Here is a 26,009-nt window from a genome sequence, read left to right as displayed (position 1 = left end):
CAGAGACTCTTTGTAAATTGGAGGAGCTGTGGATGGAGTGTTTTTGTACGTGGAGCATCGCACTGAGAGCTGGGATTACACTGCTGTGAATGTCAAATTTTTGGAACGGTTGTTTTTGCACCGATTTCACAGTAAATAATTCACTGTCTCTGCTAAAGAAGTCCTGCAATTGAGTCCTGCTTTTCTGCAAAGTGGCAAACCCTTTAGTGCGCTTATCTGTTTATTGTGACTGAAGCCAGACAAACGACACAAAGTCATCTTAAACATCACACCACTGCAACAAGAATGGACTGATGTTTGCATAGGTGACATTACTATCATTGCTTTTAGCTCACAGACACATACTCAGTAGCACATGTTCATTATGCAACACTACTTGTCTCTCAGTGACTCAATACTTCTGACCAGAGCTAATCAACTGGCACAGCAGTCTCAGTCATGGTGGACATTGTTAGTCACACTCAATATCACACAAACGGGTACAATTCACATTACAAATGAACAAAAAGTGTTATAACCAGTGTTGGGTAAGTTACTTTAAAATAGTAACTTAGTTACATTACTAGTTACTTCTCTCAAAAGTAACCCAGTTACTTCAAGTTACTCGTTACTTTCAAAGTAACTAGTTACTAGGGAAAGTAACTTTGGTTTTACTCAGAATTCTCTTGTTAATGTGTTGCTTCCATAACTTTGCCAGTCTTCTAGCTTGCTTACTTGCCACAAGTGCACTGTGCCACCTACCAATAGAAAGGAAAAGATAATGTGCATATTTCCACGAGAGAAATCCCACGCCTGGACCGTCATTGACCGCTGCCATGATTCTAGCCTACGTCACAGCGTCATGTGCGCCTTTTACATCCAACACAAAAACTGCAGTCGTGGTGCTTTCAATTGTACTCAGAACTCGGAAATTCTGCCTTCTGAATAGGAAGATGTTGGTAACACCAGACTGCAGATGAGCTGCATACAGAGCTGGACTGGGACAAAAAAATCGTCCCGGGCATTTTGACTAGAGACCGGCCCACCATTATAGGAAAAATCATAAAGCCTTTGAATGAAAACAAACGCTGTTGTGACAGTGATGTTCACTGTTTTGATGGTATATATGCATCAATCCATCAATCGTTTGTTGTAAGATTCAGATAATTATTTTTTAAAAGCTAGACATTTTAAATGAGAATAAGATAGAAAAGTATTTCTTTGTGCCCACCTCTCCCTGTTAATGCCCTACCTGCCCCCCTGGCAAAACTTTGCTAGATCCGTACCTGCACAGTTACCAGCTGTCAGCTACATAGAAAAGGATCCTGGTGTTATTTGTCTCTCAGAAACAGTTCATAACTTCCCTTCAACTCATTCATGTCACCTAAAAGGTAAACCTGTTTCTCCATCACCTGTTCAGCTCTGATGATCCAGTAAGGACATCTCCTGGTTTCATCTTCATGTTTCCCTCTCACCACATATCCAAACCATATCATGACCAGCAGGTTTACAGCTGTGGCTCCAGCAAACATCAGCTGATAGTAGAAAGTAATATTAAATAAATTCTAACAACAGCTGATCAAGCTTAAACGTGCTGCTGTTGTTTAGCGCAACATCTGCTGGTTTCCTCTTTCGGCGCAAAGTGGGCGATAAACAAACAAGAGAGCCGATCAGCTGATCATTGATCAGTTTCATGATTGAAGTAGAAACGGGAGAGGGAGGGGGGAGAATGAGAGAAGAAGAGGCAGCTGTGCAGCAAAGACACAGAATAACTCCAGCTTTGTGCCTTTTTCATTGTAGCTGAATTACGGGACAAACTGTTCCTTTTCACCTCAATAAGAAACGCGTAATATTTTCTCTGAATACCAGACGGGACGGTTGGCAACTCTAATAACTTATGAACAAAATAAAATTCTACATCATTAACTTCATAGCACCCACCCAGCTGTATAGAAACTCCGTCATGCTAGCTAGCACGCAGTATGGAAAAAGTCAGCATAACCAAAATAAACTCCACCTAAACTTGGTTTATATCTGACCCAAAGAGACTGCAGGTCATAACTTCTTACCTGAAGTTCAGTTCACACTTGGACCGGCCGCCTCGGGTCTCTTTAACTTCTGCGTCCCCTTTCTCCAGCCCGAGAACGTGTTGCTTTCTCTCATCCACCTGCTGGCCTCCACCACTTGCTAATGTTACTGAATCTGTGGAAGCTCCGCGATAGCCACCACACGAAGTAACGAGTAACGACCCTATCTAAATCCCAGTAACGACTAACGCGTTCCTGATTTTGGCATAATAACTAGTTACCGTGCTCGTTACCACAATAATAACGTAGTTACTGTAACGCGTTACTTAATAACGCGTTAGTCCCAACACTGGTTATAACACTGTAACTCTACAAATGAACGCCAGCGTGAACCATGATTCTAGTGCCCTCTGCCCTTCAGCACTACAAGATTTTCCTTTGAAAGTAGAAAAAGTGAGCTCTCTGGCTCCGATTGAGTGCAGAACAAAGCTGATTAGTCTAAACCTCAAAATCAACCAAACACCTCCAAAATTAGTTTATACTTACTTTTTTTTAAAAGAAGCATTAATTAAAAATGTTCAGTTATTTAATTGATCATCTTTACCTAAGATTTGATTGGTCAGTAAGGTTAGGTTATGACCTTTGATTTTGAAGCTAACTTAATACTGAAAGTACATGTCATGGTCTGTGTGTAGGCAGGCAGGATAAAAAGGACCCAAGTGCAGGACTTGTGGAGGCAGAAAAATACAGAGGCAAACACACGGGGAACAAGGACCAGAAGGGGAACACAGCTGATACAAATTAACTGAAGGGACCAGGTGGACGCAAAAGAGGAAACATCAACATAAGACACACACCTTCAAAGTAAAACAGGAAATTCATTGACAAAACTCAAAGGCACCAAACTCATATTAAGCACTAAAGAATAACAAACCACAAAAATAATACAACACTGGGTCACAGACAGTTCAGAGCTTCAAGTCAAGTCTTGCTCCAAGAACAGTTCTTTACAAACATAGATGCAGGTTCTTGTCTGTCGAGTTCTCTGACACCAAAACAAACAAACAAACAAATAAAAAGAAGACTTAGCACAGATGAAGACCCCAGACTCTGACACATTGATCCAAACTGTCGATGTCAAAGTGAAATGAGTCACTGGAGCCAAACAGGTAACAAATTGAGACAAGAATTAATGTGTCACTCCAAACCAGAAACTCTTGTCTGATCAGTTTCTAAAGGTCATTGCTGCACATTTAATGGTGTATATATCAGTAAACAGTGAGCACTACAAACACAGGGACAGCTTCACAAAGAGGAGCTCAAAATGGTTTCAGCAGAAAAGCATTAAAACTTAGATATGATTCTTGCTAGTGTGCTGTGTAAGGTCAAGATTTAGAAAGTAGGGTACCAAGATTTAAAATATATTTTAAAAAAAGACCCCTTTGACATCTGACTTTTACCTAAAGTCAACAGATTAACCTGTAAGTCAAAGTAATGATAAGTCTAGTCTCGGTCATTATTTATAAGTTCACTATAGAATAATGATAGAAGAAAAAGACAATCACTGATTATGATACACATGATGTCCAACATGATGTATGTACTGACATACTGTCACAGCTGGGCTCACACATTGAAGAGCAACGAGAGACGGGAAGAGGCTCAAACTCAGGAAACAACTATTTATTTACAATAACAGAAACATCTGTTTATGAATTAATCAGCCGTCTGATTCAGCTGAAAGACAAACTTCAGCTCTCAGACTGAAGTTATTTGTTGGTGAGTGGGTCCTCATCCTCAGTATATTAGGAAGACACTGTTACCTTAAAACAATCTAGAGCATAAAATATAAACAATCAAAGTGCTGATGTGTGAGATGATGGACGCAGATGTTAGTTCATGAGAGCGCTGCCCTCTACTGGCTGATGTGCAGTAATACTGCTCTCGTCCTTCCTTCTACTCCCACATTTAAACTGTGAGCAGCTCTGACTGACAACATGCTGTCACACTGAAAACTTCACATCTGCTTCTTCCTCCTCAACAATTCATCTTTACAGTCTGATCTGCAGCTTCAAGGACCTCTCTGCTCCTGACTCTGTGCTGGTTTCATTCACATTTAGACCTTCTTCCTGCAGTTATTACAGAGTGACAGGAGGGGGCGCCAAATGTGACTGCAGGTGTTAGTTGGTGCTGAAAGTGCTGATATGTTTGCGCTGTAACAGTTTGTCAAACTTGCTTGTTAACTTTATGCTGATCAGTGTTGTATCATCAGTAATCAGTGATCAGTAACTAATTACTGATTACTTCCCCTAAAAAGTAATCCCATTACTTTACTGATTACTCTTTTTCAAAATTAATTAGTTACTTTGTTACTTTTTTAAAACATGATTTACAACCTAAATATGTGATAAAGCAATAAATCATTCAACCCAAATCTACTATGTAATCAAATGGAAAAAGTCAGTTTTTAAATTTTGTTTTATTAGTTTTAATATTTTAACTTTCAAGTTCAAGTTCAAGTTGGCTTTATTGTCACTTCAACCATATACATTTAGTTCACAGTGAAACGAAACAACGTTCCTCCAGGACCAAAGTGCTACATGCAACATAAATTTACAACATAAGTTAACACTAAACTAGCTAACTAAGAGGCCTAGTTAGCTGGCTAGCAGAGACAAGACAGACTGACCTAACATAAATTACAACATAAATTAACAAAAAAAAAAACTAACTATCTAACTATCTAAGGAAGACTAGGAAGTAAAGAAGTTAGTGCAAAAAGACCAGTAATAATATTGTGCAAAAGAGCATTTACAGGTTGGTGTATACGATAGTTTGATGGTGTAGGTCGGTGTGGGTCGGTGTGTTTGCGCTTGTGTTGAATAGTCAGTTTAGACTCAATGCTTGAGGTAGTTAAGTTAAGCTGAGTGATAATGTTGTGTGTGTGTGTATATGTGTGTGTGCGCGTGTGTGTGTTTATCAGTCCAGTCCCTTTTTGTTGAGGAGACGGATGGCTTGTGGAAAAAAGCTGTTGCACATCTGGATGTGTGTGCCCGAATGCTTCGGTACCTTTTTCCAGATGGTAGGAGTGTGAATGCATAAAACAAAAATTAAATTATATGCAACATTCTCTGACTGGAAGAAATTAGTTTAACATTTAATCCTATTTTATGCACATTTCTGCACATAAAATAAAATAGGTTTTTGTGTTTACAGTCAGTCTTTCAAATAGATGCAAGTGAAACACAGCAGAAAATAAATAAAATCCAAGACTCAGCAGTCCGGTTGTTCTATTTTCACCTGTATAGCAGGAGTAGGGCAGGTTTTAGTAACGCAGTAATGCAGCGTGCTTATGGGAAAGTAATGGTAATCTAATTACCTTTTTTGCAATAGTAATCCCTTACTTTAGTTGTTACTTGAAAAAAAAAATTGGATTACAACTAACATGTAGTTTAATTGTGGATCATCAGCGGTGATTCTGAAAGGTCATAAATGTGAGTGTAGACAGACAGGATGACAGCAGTGCCGTTGCAGAGCTTTCCACAGATTATTAGAGCAGCAGCACAATAATTAGTTTATATGTATTTGTATGTATTTAAGCTTGAGCCAGCCAAAGAAAACAAAAACAACTTTAATGTGTGTGACTGGTGCACAGTGGCTGTGGATTCATGCTCAGAGTTAGGTTACATCAAGTGTAGCAGAGATTCATATGAATTTTAACTGGTGATCCTGAGATCCATTGACTGAACTTCACTTTTGTACCAACTACATACTGTCTAACATAAAGACAGTATAAACGTTGTACTGTCTGCATAAAGGATGAAAAATGAGCCAGGACAATTCATCAAACATCTGCTGACATCTGGTTGAATTAAGTTGTTAAATCCACAAAGAGCAGCAGGTCGGATGATCACAGCCTGTACATGACGAAAATCTACTGAAGCTCTCAGCAGTAATTATTCTGAGTCCTGATTTGTTTGCCCACTGAGCCACTACAACCAATTTTAGGGTTCCTCCACCTGCTGAATCCACTTTAACCCCTGACTGTAATAATTTTCCTGTTTAGAGGCAAAATCACCGTCTACAATGTAGACAACAGAAATATGTCAGAGCTAGTACTTTCTCACTTTTACTTGAGTAAAGAAGTTAAGTCAGTACTTCAACTTTTACTAAAGCAGTGGTTCTCAAACTTTTCACAATGAGTACCACCTCATAAAATATATGGCTCTTGAAGTACCCTTATGACTGTCATTAAAGTACGATAGTATAGGCCTATTTAACACCACATACAGTTTACATGAGACAATTTCATTTCTTATATGAACGTTTTTCTTGTTTTAACTGTCATAAACAGGATGTGACAAGTGATAATAATAACAACTGTACTGCATTAAAACATTCACAACAGGGGGTTATCCGGTCTTTAAGTGATGACATGATGAAAGCTGCTTCCAAACTACTCTGCATTTGTTGCCTATGTCCTCTATCACTGTGTATGATGGTACAGTTCTCTTTGCTACAGCTGTGTGCTATTGACTGTTCCTATTAGTGGTTTTTACCTGTGAACATAATCCCACACCTATATGATTCTGATGTTTTAGTGTAAATCATTTTATTGTTTTATTGTTTCATGTAAAGCACTTTGGCATGCCCCTGGCTTTTAATGTGCTCTATAAATAAAGATTGTTGTTGTTGTTGTTGTTGTATTAAGGCGGTTGTGTTTCTAACATGTTTTAATGTTTTGTATCTTGTTCTATTTACTCTGAACAAGCCCCTGAAAAAAGTCAGTGATCACTGTCGACCTCTCACAGTTTTTATCATCACTTTTCATTTTAAAGCTCAGTTTTTAAAACCTTACAATGTAACTACAGCGCAGCCCATGCAGCATTATGTTATTATATATATTATATTATACGTATAAATGACTAACCACATATTGCAGTTGTTCTCCTGACTGAAGTTTAGTCCGTTTACAGCATCCTGCCATGTGACTGTATTTGTTCCTAACCACCGGGAAGGCCTAAGGAAATAAGCCCTCCAGCGCTCCGTAGGTTTTGGTTTTTATGAAAAAAAATAAGCTTTTTTTTTCAATCTTCTAAAGCTGTTTAACTTCTAGAGAGAATCGCAGCAACTACATGATGAAGCTTTCAACTCCAAGACAAACTAAGACAGTTTTCGTGTAGTATGAGTATGAGGGTGTGACACAGGCCCTGTGTATTTTTTACGTTGCAGTATTTTAAATATTTTATAATATTTCTGAGTATTCCATCATATTATGCTTTACTTATGTTAAGATTATAAAGCTGAAACAATGATTAGAAACGTTTCTGTTAGCAGCACCCAGCAGTTTATCTTCTAACCCTTTCTTGTTTCCCAGCGTCAGAAACAATTAAAATGCTGATTCTTTAAATGTCATCACAAGAGTTTATTAAGCATGAAACATGAAGCTCCATCCTGTTAATGCTGTTTGTGTTTTACTTGAAATGATCCTGTTTTTATTTTAACACCTCAGGATATTTATAGTTCAGATGAGTTGAAGGATTTCAATATTGGACTGAAGTCCTGAATTTAAATCGTTTTTGTGTTGTTTGTGTTCTTTTTTATTCTCTCCAATGGTTCTCAGCACCAACTTACTGAACAGCATCAAACTGAAAACCTTAAATTTCGTTTTTCCTCATGATGTTATAAATAGTTTCTATTCACAGTCTGAGATCTGCGGCTCCCAGCTGATGTTGTCATCATGAATCTGAACTAGAAGGTTCACCCGCTGAGAGCTTCTTCCTCATTAACTTCCTGGTTTTGTATGAGGAGGTCTGTTTTCTGTTTAAAATGAAAGACAATTCAAAGATTCACTGAGTTATACTGAACACGACAAGTTTAAGAAACTTTAAACTGTGACAGAGCAAATGATATTCTGACACAAACCATGTGTCAAAAAATGTGTTTTGATCATTTTATATTTACAAAACTTACAAGAAAATCCTGTTTTTCTGACAGACTTACGTGTTCTTTACAATTCTGATAAACAATAAATCCCCATGAGACCAGAGAGATACAGATGTATACAGCCACGACGATTGCTAACCAGAGTACCAGGAAAAATTCTAAAGTACAAAAACAGGAAAAACATAATTCAGTGTTAATGATATAAACGAGCACATTTTAAAAACAGGAAGTGGAATTAACCATTAAATAACCAGTATTACTGTGAGAGGTGAACACCAGACTTTATTTACATGTTTCTGATGCACAGAGAATTTCATTTATCACCACTTACAGTCTGGTGACCTCCAGCTTACATCGGGCCTTTTGCCCAATGACAGCCAGGAAAGACTCGAGGCCCCAAAACCCAGAACTGTATAAAACTGATATTTAACATTTTGAAGCAGAACCTCAATATGTTTACCTGAAAGAGCTGCAGGTTTATGGGAGGATTTTACTTTGTTATTCATATAGACTCAGTTTCACTTCCATAGAACGAGCCTAGTCTTAGACTCTCTTTATTTTAAGACTGAACTAAATCCATTTCTAGAAAACTGGATGGGAGTGTTTTCTGTTCTCGTAAATTAATACAGTTCTCTGATTTGGCCCATATCTCCTGACTGTACTGTATATAAACAATATAACAAATGAATGATTTTAGTGTTTTTGTAAACTGTAAAGTTATTATTATTATTTTATATATATGTTTACTTATGCCTTTGGTCACATCATCCAAATCTGGCCTCTGGAAATTTCCAGGTTGCTGAGTTGTTTCGGTCTTCCCAGATTTTGATTCTGAAATTAAAAAAATAACATATTTTTTTAAATTTTAGCTCAGGTGGTAGAGCAGGTCACTTACTAATCAAAAGGTCGGTAGTTCGATCCCAGTCTGCGTGCTAAATATTTTTTTTGTCTGTGATGCATCATCACAGTATGAATGTGTGTGAATGTTAAACACTGTGAACATGTGAGACAGTATAGACCAAAAAGGGCTCGTGTCAATGGGTGAATGTACAAGTTGTGTAAAGCACAATGAAGAACCAAAAAACAAACAAACTGTTGTGATGAGAGAAACAGTTTGTAGCTCTTCAGTGTTGGTTTCATCACATGTCCTGATGAAGCTGCTCAGTAACAGTGTCACTGAGGTTGGACACTGTGGATTTCTGTGGTCGACTCAGACTCTGAGGCCTCCTTCAGGGATGTTACCTGGACCAGCAGCTCCATGAAGAATTAGCCTCACGTGTGTGTAAGCCACAAAGACTCTTGTGTTAAAAAGTCCAACTTAAAGCAGAAATGACCATGTTTACAGTCTTCTACATCAACCAGTATTGGTCTCCATGGATAGTTTCATATCATCTCTGTGTAGACTTCCTATATGTCTGTTACTGTACTCAGCACTAATTAGCAGGTGTGTGTCTGTGTGATGCAGTTTATGGATGTAATTTTCTAACTACACAGTTTTTCTGGTAATTCTATTAAAAATGCTCGAAAAGGAAACATCAGCTCTAGAACAGTGAAGAAGATCCAGTTCATGGACTCGAGTCAGTGAAAGTGGGGCTACAGCTGCTGGTGTCTGAAACTCCATCAATCAAACAGGATATTTATAAAGACACAGTTTTTATGAAAGTGGAAACTAAAGATTTGTGTTCATCACTTTGAAACCCTGTAACAATTATACACACCAATTTTATCTCAGATTTGAACCATGATTGACGTTAACAGCTCCCAGTGATCACATGTGTATAAATGAATCATCTTACCAGAGACGGTGACTCTGCAGCTGTTGGAGCCGCGGCCATAACCTGTGTCCACCTCACACAGGTACAGACCCGAGTCCTTAGTCCTGAGTCTGGACAGCTGGAGTCTGATTCGTCCTTCTCTGAGGGCGTCTTTGTCACTCTGGACTCGTCCTGAAAACTCTTCATCCTCTGAGAACTCGACACCACCACGAAGATAATACAGAGTTATGTGTTTATGATCATTATTCATGTAACAGAGGATCTCCAGTGTTGAGATGGACGTGTCTGGTTTGGTGGTGAACGTCCACTCCAGTGTGATGTTGTGGTTCTCCTCTGCCTGATAGGAGCTCTGTGTCACATCCACTACAAATGATCCTGTTGAGGAGACAGAGAGGAGCAGACACTCTCACAACTTTATACAACAACAGAACTGTAAAACACAGGAATAAATTAAATGTCATTTCTTTTATAAATCTAAAGAACTTCAAGGCCCCCACAACACAGCCAGCCATGTTCAGTCGTTCATTCTTTCATAACTCTATATTGTCCTCCTGGTCGTTCTGGCTAGTTTCCAACAATTGTGAATTTGAGAACCATTTTTTTTATGTTTAAACAAAACAACCAAAAATGATCATAGATGAGTTTAAATGCTCAGCAGTTTTTGCTCACCTCTGCAGAGGACGAGTGTCAGAAGCAGCACAGCAGCAGAGAAGGCCGAGGGTCTGTGTGTGAAGATCACACTGATCTCCTGAAGAGCCATCACTCATTACTCTGAAAATCAACAAGCAAAACAAGCTTCCTGTTACTCTCTGCATCTCACAGGAAGCAGCCCAGCAGACTAATATAACATCATGTGTTTTATTCTAAATGTTACTGTTTCTGATCCTTTAACAACATTAAAGAAATCTCACCTCAAGGTTCTCTGTGGCGCGTTTCTTCATCTGTCTACTCTGAACATCATCTCCAGACTGCAGATCCTGTACTGTTGATCAATGAGTTCCTCCACTCTGTAACAATAACAGGAAAACAGGTTCAGTTCCAGTGAAATTGTCACGGACCTGTGTCTGAAGGACCCAGGGTCTTTGAATAAGTATGGACGTGTATTTTTTGTGCTGCTGTCCTGCTTCCTAATGTTTGTGTATAGCTGGGTGTGTATGTGGGTGTGGCAGAGCACCTCTTCCTCAGCCCTGGTGGGGGTGTCAGCCAGGAGCCTGGCCACACCTGAGGACGAGAAACGCACACACACCTGAAGTTGATCAAGCCTCGTCTGGGAGCTATTTAATAGTTTGTCCGAGCGTTCCTTGACGCTGGACTGTTGCATGAGACTCCACATTAGTGTTGTTAGTGTCAAGTCCAGTGAGTGTATGCCCACAGTAGTTGAGTGTCCTGATAGCTGCTTCTATCGTTTCTTTCAAAAAGAGCCTGGAAAGCCAGCGAGCACGTGGAGAGCAGACACACGGGAGCGGAGAGCACGAGGCACGGACTTATTGGGGAAGAAGACACGGCACGGGAGTCAGGGGAATGCATCGGGATTGTTTGTGTGAATATTTACTGCACTGTAAATAAACGCACTGTTCACCGCAGCATTTGGATCCTTTGCCCAGACAAACCGTGACAGAAGTCACATTCAAGAAGCTGTTTCAGTGTTTAGCTATTAAGCAGTTTCAAAATAGTTTATATGTAAAGAGACATTTAGATCATCACTGATTCAATAACAGAGAATGATGATTTTAAATATTCTGGTCAGGCTTGTACTGGGAGAAAAGATCAGCCTGGACCAAAACGTCCAGGCTGATCCCACAGATGCTGTGAGGCAGTGTGTGTTTGTTTGCAGTGTTTCTCTAAACTTTTCTGTCTGTGCTGGCTTCCAGCTGCTCACCAAAGCACACAGACCTTTTCTGTAGCACACATGCGTTGAATGCTGTAGTGTTGTTGTTGGTATTAATATTGGTGGTGCAGCTGCTGAAATGTCAATTATTGGACATATTTTACTGCATTTACCCAGCATAACTAAGGGAGGATTCAGGGTTACCTGGTCCAGCCCTAACTATATGCTTTAGCAAAAAGGAAAGTTTTAAGCCTAATCTTGAAAGTAGAGATAGTGTCTGTCTCCCGAATCCAAACTGGAAGCTGTTTCCACAGATGAGGGACTGACACAGCATCTGTTGTGCTGAACAGAGCTCATTAATATGCACAGCAATCTCAAACTAGAAAAATAGCTGAAAATCACATTACAAATGAACAATAACCATGAGACACCAACACAACATTACTGGAATAAGTGATACTGAACATGAACGTCAGAATGAGGCACGAGTCTTTGGCATAGTGCTTCCTCTTGAATCGTTACTATATTTTCTTCTCTAGCTTTGATTGACAGAGAGCAGAACAAATCTGATGATTTGATGACGAATTTAACCAAACACCTTCAAACTTTAAGGATTATTTCTGAGGAAGCTGAAAAGTCGTGTTAACTGATGATTGACACAGTTCAACACAGACAGGTGCAAACTCAGTTTAATCTATGCAAATTCAACAAATGTGCTTCATCTTCAGTCGTCTCAGACAGCTGGGCTCCTGAGTTTGTATCAAGCAGTCATTCTCAAAGGAGAAACTGAAATGATTCATGTGAGTTTTCCACCCACTGTGTAAACAGCAGACCAATCAGCAACAGTCTGTTGTCAGCTCAGTGTTTAACTCTATTTGACAAATATATTAAAGAAAAGTGTCTGATGGTGGTCCGTGAAACACTCATCAGAAACATCAATCTGCATATTCAGAACAAAACACTAACATCCAAAATAATTAGGTTACATTTATTTTTCTTAAGAAGCAGATACTGTGATACTGTGTTCACTTGTTAAAATGATCATCTTTAACTGAGATTATTCAGCAGGGTTGGGGTTAGGTTATGGCCTTTTATTTTGAAATTAACCTCTTTCCATATCAGTGTAACTTAAGCTCATAACCATAACTGAAAGCTCAGAGTTTCTTTTAAGTCACCTCGATAAGTCCAAAGTCTTTATAAACATAAATACAGCTTTTCTCACTTTGCTGCTACATTTGGAGCTTTGTGGGAGCTTTTAACAACTGACAGAAACATTTATCATCTTGTATGTGCTCACGGTTTGACAGAGAAACAACAGTCTGACTTTATTCGGTAACATGTAGAAAAAAATCCCTATGTTTTTCCATCACACATTTTTTTTTCATTATTAGTTTCTTGTTTTTTGAGTTCTCCAACTCAAAAAAAACCAAAAAACAAGACTTACCACAGATAAAGACCCCAGACTCCGACACAGTGATCCAAACTGTTGCTGTGAAAGTGAAACGAGTTTGTTGGAGCCGAGTAGGTAACAGGAACTTAGACAAGGATAAACATGTCACTGCAAACCAGACACTCAGGTCGGATCAGTTTCTAACATTCCTTGATGCAAAGCCTATTCATCAGGTAAACACTGATCATGACAAACACAGGGAAGGTTTCACTTTATTACATACTGCGTCAGATCAGTACAGATCATGTGTAAACCAAAAATTAGCTTAAAATGGTTTCAGCAGTTTCTTCTCATCTTCAACAAAAAGCTCACGTTTTTCCTAGCATTTGCATTTCATTCTGTCTGTAAACACAACAGCTCTGAAAGTTTTGAATGTATTCTGATAAAACTCTGTAGGCTGTAGCAGGATCATGTTATAATGATCCAATAAAGTTTGATTTACATCCACCGAGGTCTTCATGGTCAACTTTATGACTTGCTGTTAAAAAATTGACAAAAAGCACTGTGTAATGTCAACATTTACACGTATAAAGATTTAAAACATCATGTCACATTTTACCTCTGAACTCTCCCTAAGGCCAATAGATCAACCTGAAAGTCAAAGCAATTATATATAAAACTGTTTATTTAAAACTATATTTCTTACTGTGTTTGCTGGTGAAAGATGGAACTCCGACCTCTTCTTTAGGGTCAAATATGGTCAAACTTTCATAACATGTATTTTTATCTGTAATTCATTTTCTGCTGCCTCTATATCGGTGACGTTTTTGCATGACTTTGTTTACCATGTGCATTACTGTAATGCACGAAACAAAGATATTTATTAACAGAAGTTGATATGAATTTTTCTTAAAATCAAATGAATTCTGCACAGAAAGGACACAGCACAGCTGGAGCTCTGTGTGTTCAGCCTCTGAAGTCTGCAGGTGAACCAGCCTGTAGCTCCAGGTCATTTGCAGAGTTTCTGACCTCAAACAACAAACATCAGAGGTCTTTGTGATCAGATCACGGTCTGTGTTGGGTCTGTGTTTCCAGAAGCCCCGCTAGTTTAGAGACTTATTCATCACGAATGAAACAAGACATAACAGAACATCTTCAACCCACTAGCGAGGGAAGTTTTTGGTCAAGAACCAGCTCTTGGAGCTCACGCTCCTGTCTCCAGCCCAAAATCCTTCAAAGAGCAGCTTCCCTTGCAGCTATTTATTGACATGATAGTTACAATACAGAATACAACACAAACACCTCCCACCATAAAAGGCACTATGTGTGTGTATGTGTAAGCACATGTATGCATGTGCAAGAAAGTGTGTGTGTGTGTGTGTGTGTGTGTGTGTGTGTGTGTGTGTGTGTGTGTGTGTGTGTGTGTGTGTGTGTGTGTGTGACCTCCTGCTGACCAAAAGGGTCATAAAAGCAGGAAGCTTACAACAGAAGAAACAGATCTTTCAGGTAGGATGTATCTGCAATAAAACCTCCCCCAGCACAGAGTGGCGGGAGAGGTGGTCAGAGACAAAAGAATGTCTTGATCCTATAGATTGAACTAAGACCTTACAAATTTAAGAAACACAATGACACATTCAATGCACCGTTGTTTTTGGCAGTGTCAGTGTAGATTTCATTCATACACAGCTCCTCACGTCATTCACCTCCTATTGCAGCAAAAGTTCACAGTTAATTCATGTAAGCAGTTAACCTGCTTCTCATTGATCTCATACACAGTAAACTACAGGGTGGGCCATTTATATGGATATACCGTAATAACATGGGAATGGTTGGTGATATTAAAGTCCTGTTTGTGGCACATTAGTATATGTGAGGGGGCAAACTCCTCAAGATGGGTGGTGACCATGGTGGACATTTAGAAGTCGGCCATCTTGCATACAACTTTTGTTTTTTCAATAGGAAGAGGGCCATGTGACACATCAAACTTATTGGTAATGTCACAAGAAAAACAATGGTGTGCTTGGTTTCAACATAACCTTATTCTTTCATCAGTTATTTGCAAGTTTCTCTTTGTTCACAGCCATTGACATGTCGAAGAGGTTAACACGTGAAGAGTGGATCGAAATTGTGTTGATATCTGGTGAACGCAGTAACCGGGTCATTGCAGCAGATTTCAATGCAAGACACCATACGAGACCACCCATCTCCCATGCTACAGTTAGCAAACTGCTTGCTAATTTTCGTGAAACTGGTTCAGTGTTGGATTTCTCAAAATGTGTACGCAAGAAAACTGTCACTAATGAAGAAACATCAGTGGCTGTCCTAGCTTCATTCAGCAAGAGCCCACAGCGTAGCACTCGTCACATGTCACTGCAGAGTGACATGTATAAATATATATTTTAACTCAAAAATAGTTTTTAAATTTAATGTTGCTGAAACAACAAAATAAAAAATCTATCTCATCGAGAAATCACTCATCTTTGGAAAAGAGAGTTTATTACAGAGAAATGGCTCTTTCCAAAATAAAAGCTATACTATACGCTTCTTCTGGGCTATATTCTCAGCAGCATATTAAACATATCAGGTCCCCATAAGGAGAATCATGTGCTAACGGCTGTCTAAATGACTCGGGTAAAGTTAGTGGCATGCTTGTTGTTTTTGTCTGCTTCCACTTGTCTTTGCACTAGGATGATGTCGGCGTAAATGTGCAGTCATATTTATTGTGTTCCCACTAGTGCTGTCAGCGTTAATCTCGTTAAAATGACTTTAATGCCATAACGCGGCAAATCTCCATTAACGAGTTACCGCGGATCGCCCCGTGCGTGGGGCTGGATGACGTCAACACATTAACAAGCTAACTGCGCTAACACACTAGTTCCCACCAATGTAATTGAGCACTGCATGGCACATCCGACATACTGTTTTACTTTTGTCCATCAGGGTCATACTTCACATGAAAACCAAAATAGCTCCAAACGCCAGATCCGAATGAGGGAGGGGGAGGTTAAATTCCGGGTAGCGTTGAGGCAGTTGCCATGTTGCAATGAGCTTAGCTTCTGTCTCACTAGCTTGCGCTGCACTCAGTGGACATGTCTGTGTAGGTTCTGAGTCATCCAGGTCATCGTAGTCAAAGGAGCTTTCAAAGAAAAGCGTCTGGACTTCTTTAAGTTGCTTGAAGACGTTTCGCCTCTCATCCAAGAAGCTTCTTCAGTTCTAAGGTCAAATGGTGGGGAGTCCCAGATTTAAACCTAGTGGGAGTATCCCCACACAGAGGGACAAAAGGACCCCCTGATGATCCTCTAATCGCCTGAGCCAAGGTGTGAAAATGGGTGTGGGTCCCAGTCAGCCAGGGTAAGTGGATCTGCGCTCGACAGTGCAGCCTATGCGGAGTAGTCGAATGCAGATACACTGAGCTCTTGACACAGACAGCATCGTCAGAAGAAAAGTTGATAAAACAAATTAAAAATTTGGTATTATTTGATACATATGCGTACCGAACTGAAAGCACTGTATCAAACGGTAAAAAAACGGTAAAATGTATTTTATATGTGTTTATATGTGTTTCAAATTGTGCTGCCTTTACACACAGACATGTTTCATGACTTTGCTTATGCATATTTAGCCCGGATGAGAATTTGGGAGCAAGTGGTCATAATTCCCATGGACTAAAAAGCAATAATCAAAAATGTGTTCACAGTTAAGCCCATGTGATGTAAATTTAGCCTGAATGTAATGTGCATTGTAATATGTCACAACAGTAAATGTAGTAAATTAGAGCAACAAAACTAATATGTCAATAATTAAGTGTGATTTCCTACAAACAATAAAAATGAGAATAAAGAAAAAAAGTTTCCATTATGATATCAGAGTTTGTTAGCTGTGATCCTTGAGCCGCAATAATGAACCAAAGCAAAGTCTCCAGAACACGAGAGCTTCATGTTTAACCAGAGGTGAGAAAAATCTGAAAACTAATATTTATTTCATTGAGCCAGGTCTTTTTAAAAAATGTTTTTGCTGCTTTAAAAGTAATTTCAAACTTTTTGATGCATTTGATGCACAGAGCCAGCTGTAATGTGATGCAACACTTCATGCTTTTGTTTATGACGTTGAAGAACTGACTTTTTTTTGTTCACTGTGTTAAAGAAAGAAAGAAAAAAAAAACACACACACACTAAGCATGGAAACCAAACACATATTAATTCGAAGATAAAAAGCAAACATACAGGTATATTAAAAAATGCACAGTCTTAAAATAGTGAATAAAACAAATGCATGACAGGCAGCAACACTGTAACACTGTAGTGCACAACAAGCAATATAAACCAACCTGTAGCTCAGTTTTGGATCATCAGTTGTGACCAGCAGTGATTCTGACCTCTGAAAGTTCATAAATGTGAGTGTAGATAGACAGGATGACATAAGTGCTGGTGCAGGAGTAGTTCCAGCTTTAAACACCGGGCAGAGCTTTCCACAGACATTAATTCAATTCAATTCAATTCAATTTATTTATGTAGCACCAAATCACAACAGCAGTGGCCTCAAGGAGCTTTATATTGTACAGTAAGAGGTCTTTATAAAAAGGCAACAGTACAATAATTAGTTTAAATTTGCCTCACTCTTTTCCTCACTGAAAGTTGAACTAAATTCCACGCTCGCCCCTGCAGGCATCCTTCAAATTCGGGTCCTCTACCAGAGGAGCTTCTTTTCGACATCTTCTTATTAAAACAGCTTCTCGAGCTCTTCTGAGCCCTTGGTATTTCTCGAGCTTCTCATGTTCCTTCTTCCTGATGTTGCTGTCATTCAGAACTGCTACATCAATCACTATGGCCGTCTTTTTCTGTTTGTCTACCACCACTATGTCTGGTTGGTTAGCGACCACTATTTTGTCCGTCTGTATCTGGAAGTCCCACAGGATCTTAGCTCAGTCATTCTCCATCACCCTTGGGGGAGCAATAACATGGCTGACAACTGCTCCATTCCATAGTCGGTTTCCGTAGCCAGTCTTATCACTGATCTCACTGAGGGGATTCAGGCCTATAAGCAGAACAGCAGTGGGGACAGAGCATCTGCTTGGTAGATTCCGCACTTGATGGTGACTTGTGCTATGGATTTGAAGTTGGCCTCTAGTGTTGTACGCCACATCCCCATTGAGTTCCTGATGAAGGCTCCTGTTAATCTTGTACAGGTCCATTCCAGGATCCATGCGTGGGTCATTGGCCTTCTTGTAGTCCAGGCAGAGCACAGGTTGGTCAGTCTGGTCTTGCTGGTGTTTTGCACTGGTATTCTTGCCAATCCCTTTCTGTGCCCCACTCATGTATTGACCCATATGTCTGTTCATCTTAGCCAATATGATGCCTGACAGGAGCTTCCACGTGGTGCTGAGGCAGGTTATTGGTCGGTAGTTGGATGGTAGTTGGATCCTCAAGGACCCCGGGACCCCCAGGACCCCGGATCAGGACTGTCCGGCCTTCGGTTAACCATTCTATGTGTCTTTCTTTAACTAGGAGCTGGTTCATTTGTGCTGCCAGATGCTCATGGAGTGCAGTCAGGATCTTCAGTCAGTAGGCATGAACCATGTCGGGGACTGGTGCTGTCCAACTCTTCATACTGGAGATCCTTTCTTGGATGTCTGCCATTATGATGGTTACTGGACCCTGTTCAGGGAGGTCGCTGTGGTCTGCAGTCAGATCAACTAGCCACTGAGCACTGCCGTTATGGGTTGTGTCCTTCTACTATGCTCTTCATGTATTGCTCCGTCTTCAGCCTTGGTGGTGCTGTTCTCATATTGTTCCCCTGCCACTGAGTTGCCAGCTGTTCTATATAAGTCCTATATGAGTGTGTGTGTGTTTGTGTGTGTGTGTGTGTACTTTTGGGGGCTTTTTTAGCAGACGAGTGAAAACAAAAGTACAGAAACCATTTTACTGTGAATGAAAATGATAACAAGACTTTATTAAACAAAACATGAAGCCCCATCCCGTTAATATTGTTTTCTACTTGCCTTTAACTTTAATTCAAATCATTCTGGGTTTTTTAACAGCTCATGATATTTATATTTCAAATGAGTTGAAGGATATCAATATTGGACAGAAGCCCTGAATTCAAATCTTTTCTCTCTTTTTTATGTTGGGTGTTTTCCCCCTCTGTTTGTTCTCGACGCCAACTTACTGAACATCATCAAACTGAAGACTTCAAATCTGGTTTATTGCCATGATGTGTTATAAAGAGTTTCGATTCACAGTCTGAGATCTGCAACTTCCAGCTGTTGTTGTCGTCATAAGTCTGAGCTAGAAGTTTCACCTGCTGAGAGCTTCTTCCTCATTAACTTCCTGGTTTTGCTTGAGGCGGGCTGTTTAAAAATGAAAGACAATTCAAAGATTCACTGAGTTATACTGAATACGACAAGTTTAAGAAACTTTAAGCTGCTTTAAACTGTGACAGAGCAAATGATATTCTGACACAAACCATAAAAATTTGTTTTCATTATTTTATATTTACAACACTTAAAAGAAAATCCTGTTTTTCTGACAGACTTACGTGTTCTTTGCAATTCTGATAAAACATAAATCCCCATGAGACCAGAGAGATACAGATGAATACAGCCCCGACGATTGCTAGCCGGCCTGACAAAGAAATTCCTAAGGTGCAAAAAACAGTAAACACATAATTTAGTGTTAATGATATAAACGAGCACATTTTAAAAACAGGAAGTGGAATTAACCATTAAATAACCAGTATTACTGTGAGAGGTGAACACCAGACTTTATTTACATGTTTCTGATGCACAGAGAATTTCATTTATCTCCACTTACAGTCTGGTGACCTCCAGCTTACATTGGGCCTTTTGCCCAATGTTAACCAGGAAAGACTCGAGCCCCCGAAACCCAGAACTGTATAAAACTGATATTTGACATTTTGAAGCAGAACCTCAGTATGTTTACCTGAAAGAGCTGCAGGTTTATGGGAGGATTTTACTTTGTTTTCCAGATTTTCAAAGTAGATCTAAGATGAAAACTGTTTGTATTGTTAGCCTGATGTTTCATTTCCTACCTACCATTACCTTTCATTAAGCCAACACTACACAGACTCAGTTTCCCTTCTATAGAATGAGCCTAGTCTTGGATTCCTTTTAGTCTCGGACTAAAAGGAATGCAAGACTAGAAAACTGGATGGGAGTGTTTCTGTTCTATATATATTTTTACCTGCTTCTTTGGTATCTTCACTCTGATCCGGCGTCTGAACATTTCCAGGTTGCTGAATTGTTTCTGTCTTCTCAGGCTTTGATTCTAAAATTAAACAAAACAAAACATAACATATGTTTTAATAATATTTTGTATTAACTTAAAAACGGATGTAATGTTATATCAGTGAATTAAGCTGCTCTTGGCTCTGTACATAGTTTTGTTTTACCACGTGGAAACTTACAAAACTGAAACATGAAAACATGAAGACACTAAAAAAAAAAAAAGTGTTGTGATCAGAGGAACAGTTTGTAGCTCTTCAGTGTTGGTTTCATCACATGTCCTGATGAAGCTGCTCAGTAACAGTGTCACTGAGGTTGGACACTGTGGATTTCTGTGGTCGACTCAGACTCAGAGGCCTCCTTCAGGGATGTTACCTGGACCAGCAGCTCCATGAAGAATTAGCCTCACGTGTGTGTAATGCTGGGCTTACACTGTGCGATTTTTGGCCCATTTTGAGCCGATTTTTGAGTCGTGCGACCGTCTTGGCGATCTGCCCGATTTTGGCCTTTATCGTGCGTCGTGCATCGTGTAGTACACGTGGGGTAACGAGACGCGATTAACACCTCACGACCAGCTCCCGATCATCAATCGCTTGGTCGTGAGGATTTCCAACCTGTTTGATATCCTTGCGACCATCGTGAGGGTGTCACTGCAGTTTGTCACACTGCGCACGCGCAAACACAAATGTCAGCGAAAAAGACGGAGCAGCACGGCAGTGCAGCGTGTGATCTGGACACAAGCGATTGTAGCCGCTAAGACTGGTGGACCTAAATCTTCACCACCACCACCACCACCACGTCTGGTATACATACAAGCCAAAAAGGGGAGTGGGTGGGTCAGCGCTCAGGGCACAGAAACTTAGCTGGCTTCAAACACACCATTTATTTTCCATAAAAAAAAAAAAAAAAAAACACAGCCAGAGTCACAGAATACAAGATACAATTCCCCATATACAATAAAAATAGTGTTGCAATCTGCTACAAACCCTGCCGGCAGAAATAACTATACACTATTAAAACAAGGCTAAAACATGTTTTCCATATGCTAAAATTACCCTCCCACAGTCCCTTAATCCCACAATCCAGCCACAAATGGGCGAATGGTCCTTATCTGAAAGAGACAGGAGAGGAACTTCTCTTCCGGGATGGGGAAACTTGCCAGCAACAGACCAGGGAGGAGGCTCCTATCGCAGACCTGTCTCCTCCAGACAGTGTGTCGCCGCACAGTCCCGCCCCACTCCACACCTGAACACGGCCTCCCTCGTCTCACCGTCAGATGCAGGCAGAAGGGCATCCCTGCCCTGTTGTGCATTGCGGCCATTGCCACCCACTGTTGCCATTCCTGCCGTTAGGACTAGATCGCGGAACGACTCGCGGTGCCCCACAGTCAGGCAGTAGTTCGTTCCACACACGTGCGGGCTTGCACGCGTTCCTTTTTCTCCTGCTCACCCTTCGTGCATCGCTTCTTTCTTCTTTTGTCTCTGCGCTCACCATCCCCTTTAACTGGTCAACCTGGCGGCTGATAGGCCACCTTGGGGAACGCCCCCACCTCACAGGTGCCTACAATTGTCTGTTTAGTCCACAGTGGGTTAAAGGAACATGGTATAACATTAACACAAATATAAATATGAGGATAAAACCATGCAGTATAAATATCAATAAACAAACATGCAATATAAATATCCCAATAAAATCATGCAAATAAAATCAACACTATGTACCAATACACAGATTGATAAAACATAAAAACACAAATTTCCGCTGTGTGACACGATGGAGGTACAACTAGTAGAACTTTGGAAAGCTCATCCGAGCCTTTTCGATGTGGCATCACAAAATTATCACGACCACAACAACTGTGAAAATAGTTGGATTTACATTGCTGCTCAATCACAGCTGCCTGATCAATGTTTTTCATTAGCAATTTAGCAAAGTTGATGGTGGTGGTGTGTCTGTGTGAGTGAAAGACAGAGAGGGAGAGCGAGCGACAGAATTTCTGTTATAACCTTCATTTTGGACTTTATGGAGGCACAGTGTGAGCACTCAGGTCGCATCAGAGCATCGGGCCGTATAGTGTGAGACCCTGCATCGTGACCTACCAACTTCTGACCCCTGTGAGTCAATCGTGCAGTTTGAGCAGGAGCTGAATCGCGCGACTGAAAAAATCGCACAGTGTCTGCCCAGCATAAGCCACAAAGACTCTTGTGTTAAAAAGTCCAACTTAAAGCAGAAATGATAATGTTTACAGTCTTCCACATCAACCAGTGTTGGTCTCCATGGATACTTTTACCATCATATCATCTCTAGGCTGTTACTGTACTCAGTAACAGCTGCTCTCTACCCAGTCTACAGGATATTTACACCTCAAGCTGCATTCGTAAAGGCACTAGCATCATAGCTGACCCGCATCCCCCCTCCCACCAACTGTTTACTCCCCTTTCATCCAGAAGACGACTCTGCAGTATCAGGAGCCGGTTGTCGACATTGTGAATTAGCTTTTCCCCCCAAACAGTCCATCTCCTGAACACCATGCTGCCCTCCTCCACACTGGAGTCTCTTCTCTACACACTTCTTGGACTACACAACACGATACATAAAACTCTCCTCTCATATCCAATACTTGCACTATTCTGTATTGTACTGTTTGACTCTGTGTATTTAAGCTCATCCTGATTCTTTCTATTTCTTATTCTATTTCTATTAAGGTACCATACTGTTGTATTCATTCCTAGTTCCTCTTATTTCTGTATAGTCATATATTTAAATCTTTCATTTTATTTTTACAGTTTGCACCTTCGATGCAGGAGGACAATATTTTATCCCACTGTATACTTGAGTGTATATTGTTGGGTTGACAGTAAAACTCTGCTTAACTTGGTAGCAGAGCTTTCAGTTGCTCTGCTCCTCAGCTCTGGCATTATTTTCCTCCTGATATCAAGAATACTGACTCGCTTCCCTCGTTTGAGTCAGAACTTATAACCCATCTGTTTAAACTGGCTCACTCTTCTTAAACATTGACTCCGATATTTGTCTAATGCTGTTTTTAATCCTTGTTACTGTTTGTGCTTTTCTTTTCCTTTTTTGTTTTTGCCTCATTTCTCATCCTGATTGTAATTTGTAAAAATGTTTAACATATTTTCATTGGTGTGTTTTATGGTTTGTTTGTTTTTTTGAAAATCTAATTTCAGGCAAAAAGAATGAGATTTAAAAATAACCACAGGTTACTACACAGACCTACAATCCTAAAGGTGTCAGGGTCCTGGGTCTGTTACGCAGTGTTTTGTTTTTAATTCATATTCTTTGAGGTTTTCATGATTCAGATTCTGAGCTTAATCATTTGTATAAAGTGTGACTCTGCTAAACATCTGTATACTCACCTCTGCAGAGGACGAGTGTTAGAAGCAGCACAGCAGCAGAGAAGGCCGAGGGTCTGTGTGTAAAGATCACACTGATCTCCTGAAGAGCCATCACTCATTACTCTGAAAATCAACAAGCAAAACAAGCTTCCTGTTACTCTCTGCATCTCACAGGAAGCAGCCCAGCAGTCTAATATAACATCATGTGTTTTATTCTAAATGTTAATGTTTCTGATCCTTTAACAACATTAAAGAAATCTTACCTCAAATAAATATTTTAGTCAGCACTGGAAATAAGTGCTGCTTTCTTAAAAAACGTTCAAGTACAAACAAACAAAAGAGAAAATATCTTCGAGGATTTTAAGTTCAGAGCTTCTTTGTGGTGCGTTTCTTCATGCGTTTCTTCGTCCCTCTGAGCAACATCTCCAGACTGCAAATCCTGTACTGTTGATCAGTGAGTTTCTCCACTCTGTAGCAATAACAGAAAAAATAGGTTCAGTCCCAATGGAGTTGTTTCAGTGTTGATCCCATTTATATTTAAGCCGTTTCCCAAAAATGAATTTTTTTCTTTCCTTTTTTTTGCTCTGACACAAAAAGACCCCACGCCCACAGATGCTGTGAAACAGTGTATGTTTGTTTACGGTGTTTCTCTGCACGTTTTGTTTTTACAGGCTTCCAGCTGCCTTTTCCTGCCCAGCACACCACACACAGCTCTTCTGTGGCACACATGCTCTGAATGTTTCAGTGCTGTTGTTCGAATTAATATTGATGGTGCAGCTGCTTAAGCGTCAGTTAACTTGAACATTTAATTGTATTTATTTATTTTTTTCAGCTCCATCCTGTTTTTGCTTTTGTGTGTCTATATATACCAACCAGTTCTTCCAACAAGGTGCACAAGAACATGGGGACAGCAGGGGAGTAATAAACATGAACCAGTGGGTTGATGGCAGTACTTGTAGGGCTGATTGTCACTCACCCTTTAAGCCAACTGTAGCCTGTATGATTATTTCAATTATGAAAAGATTATATTGACCCATCAGGTAAATGCCTGGTTTGCCAGATTAATAGTCCTGTCCTGAACATAAATGAAGGAGTGAGAGTCTGCTGGATGAACTTGATTCTTATCAGTGGAGGAATAAATACATTCCACTTAATGTACTTAATGATAGTGTACTAAACAGTTGTTGCTCTGTGGTTCGAGTGACTGACTAGAGTCAAATTCCTGAAATTGTACTGTCTGACTATCATATTTCCACAACTAATTAAAGCTGATACACCATGCTGTAAGGAATTCAACCAGTGCTTACCAGAGCTCATTAACTGACAGAGCAGTCTCATACCAGAAAAACAGCTACAGTCACATTAAAAATGAACAACGTTACCGGAATAAGTGTTATAATACTGTAAGTCTGCACATTTATATTTGTGTGAACAGTGAGTCTTTGGGATAGTTCTCTCACCCCTTGAGCTGCTACAACATTTTCCTTTGAAAGCAGAACAAGCTCTCTAGCTTTCATTAACAGTGTAGAAATAAAACCTTACAGCTTAAAAGTCAACCGGGTCAAAAACCAGGATCTTTTCAAAGTCAGGGGAGGAAACTGACCCTGCCCCAAACAGCTGAAAAGCTCACTGATGATTGTCACAGTTCAACACAGGCACGTGACTACTCAGTTTAATCCTGGAATTATGTTTCATAATTTTAGCAAACGTGCTTCATCTTCAGCCATATCAGACAGCTGGGCTCCTGAGTTCGAAAGAAAAAACAAAGATGCTGCTGCAGTCAGCTCTGTGGTTGTCTCTATTTGCTAAATATATTAAAGAAAAGTGCAAAGACTCTGGCAAAGTTGGTGGTGATCCTTTAAATACTCACCAGGAACACTGTTCAGTTCATACACAACTAAACAATAGCATACAAAAGAATTGGTTTACACTTGTTTCTTTCTAAAGAAGCATCAAATACAATGTTCCATTATTAAATTGGTCCTGTATATTTGAGATTTTATTGGCTAATACCAAAACCTAACCAAGGAAGGAAAGAAATGGGCTGGTCTTGGGTAAAAGATCGAAACACCCTGTGAAGTCGTGGCACACAACGATGTGTCCCGCTGGTAAAGTTTCTGGGCTGCCTTTCCTTGTAACAGTCCTCCCTTAAGATTTTCTCCTTTTAAAGCTATGCATTATCAGAGATTGTAACATCTAGTCCTATCACTGAATCAGAGTCACCAGGGTTGGAGTTAGATTATGATATTTATTATGAAGTTGACCTGCTTTTTGTTATAAGGTTCTTGTTTGTTCGTTCTCTGACTCAAAAACAAGACAAACAAAAATAAATAAAAAGACTTACCACAGATAAAGACCCCAGACTCCGACACAATTATCCAAACTGCCGCTGTCAAAGTGAAAGGAGTCGCTGGAGCCGAGCAGGAAACAGGATTAATGTGTCGCTGAAAAACCAGTCACTCCAGTCC

The 26,009-nt window shown here is 39.9% G+C and overlaps 1 protein-coding gene across 4 annotated transcripts; it reads right to left on the bottom strand.

Moving 5' to 3' along the window:
• Positions 1-7,188: 7,188 nt before the first annotated feature.
• LOC113017266 (uncharacterized) lies at positions 7,189-25,974 on the bottom strand. Of its 4 annotated transcripts, XM_026160438.1 has the most exons (8): positions 13,000-13,057; positions 10,902-10,948; positions 10,639-10,734; positions 10,397-10,498; positions 9,749-10,102; positions 8,700-8,783; positions 8,010-8,110; positions 7,190-7,826 (listed from the first exon to the last, which is right to left on the bottom strand). In XM_026160438.1, the coding sequence occupies exons 4-8, from the start codon at positions 10,485-10,487 to the stop codon at positions 7,767-7,769; spliced, it is 690 nt and encodes a 229-aa protein (XP_026016223.1). In that variant the 5' UTR covers positions 10,488-10,498; positions 10,639-10,734; positions 10,902-10,948; positions 13,000-13,057; the 3' UTR covers positions 7,190-7,766. The 4 variants fall into 4 exon arrangements, with proteins under 4 accessions (XP_026016225.1, XP_026016223.1, XP_026016224.1 ...); XM_026160440.1 differs by lacking the exons at positions 10,639-10,734; positions 10,902-10,948; positions 13,000-13,057 and adding exons at positions 23,805-24,010; positions 25,886-25,974 and having other exon boundaries at positions 7,189-7,826; XM_026160439.1 differs by lacking the exon at positions 10,902-10,948 and having other exon boundaries at positions 13,000-13,063.
• Between the last annotated feature and the right edge of the window lie 35 nt (positions 25,975-26,009).

The sequence above is a fragment of the Astatotilapia calliptera genome, unplaced genomic scaffold (genome assembly GCF_900246225.1).
Source record: "Astatotilapia calliptera unplaced genomic scaffold, fAstCal1.2 U_scaffold_1, whole genome shotgun sequence".
Classification (NCBI taxonomy): domain Eukaryota; kingdom Metazoa; phylum Chordata; class Actinopteri; order Cichliformes; family Cichlidae; genus Astatotilapia; species Astatotilapia calliptera.
This window is presented reverse-complemented; position numbering and strand designations above follow the sequence as displayed.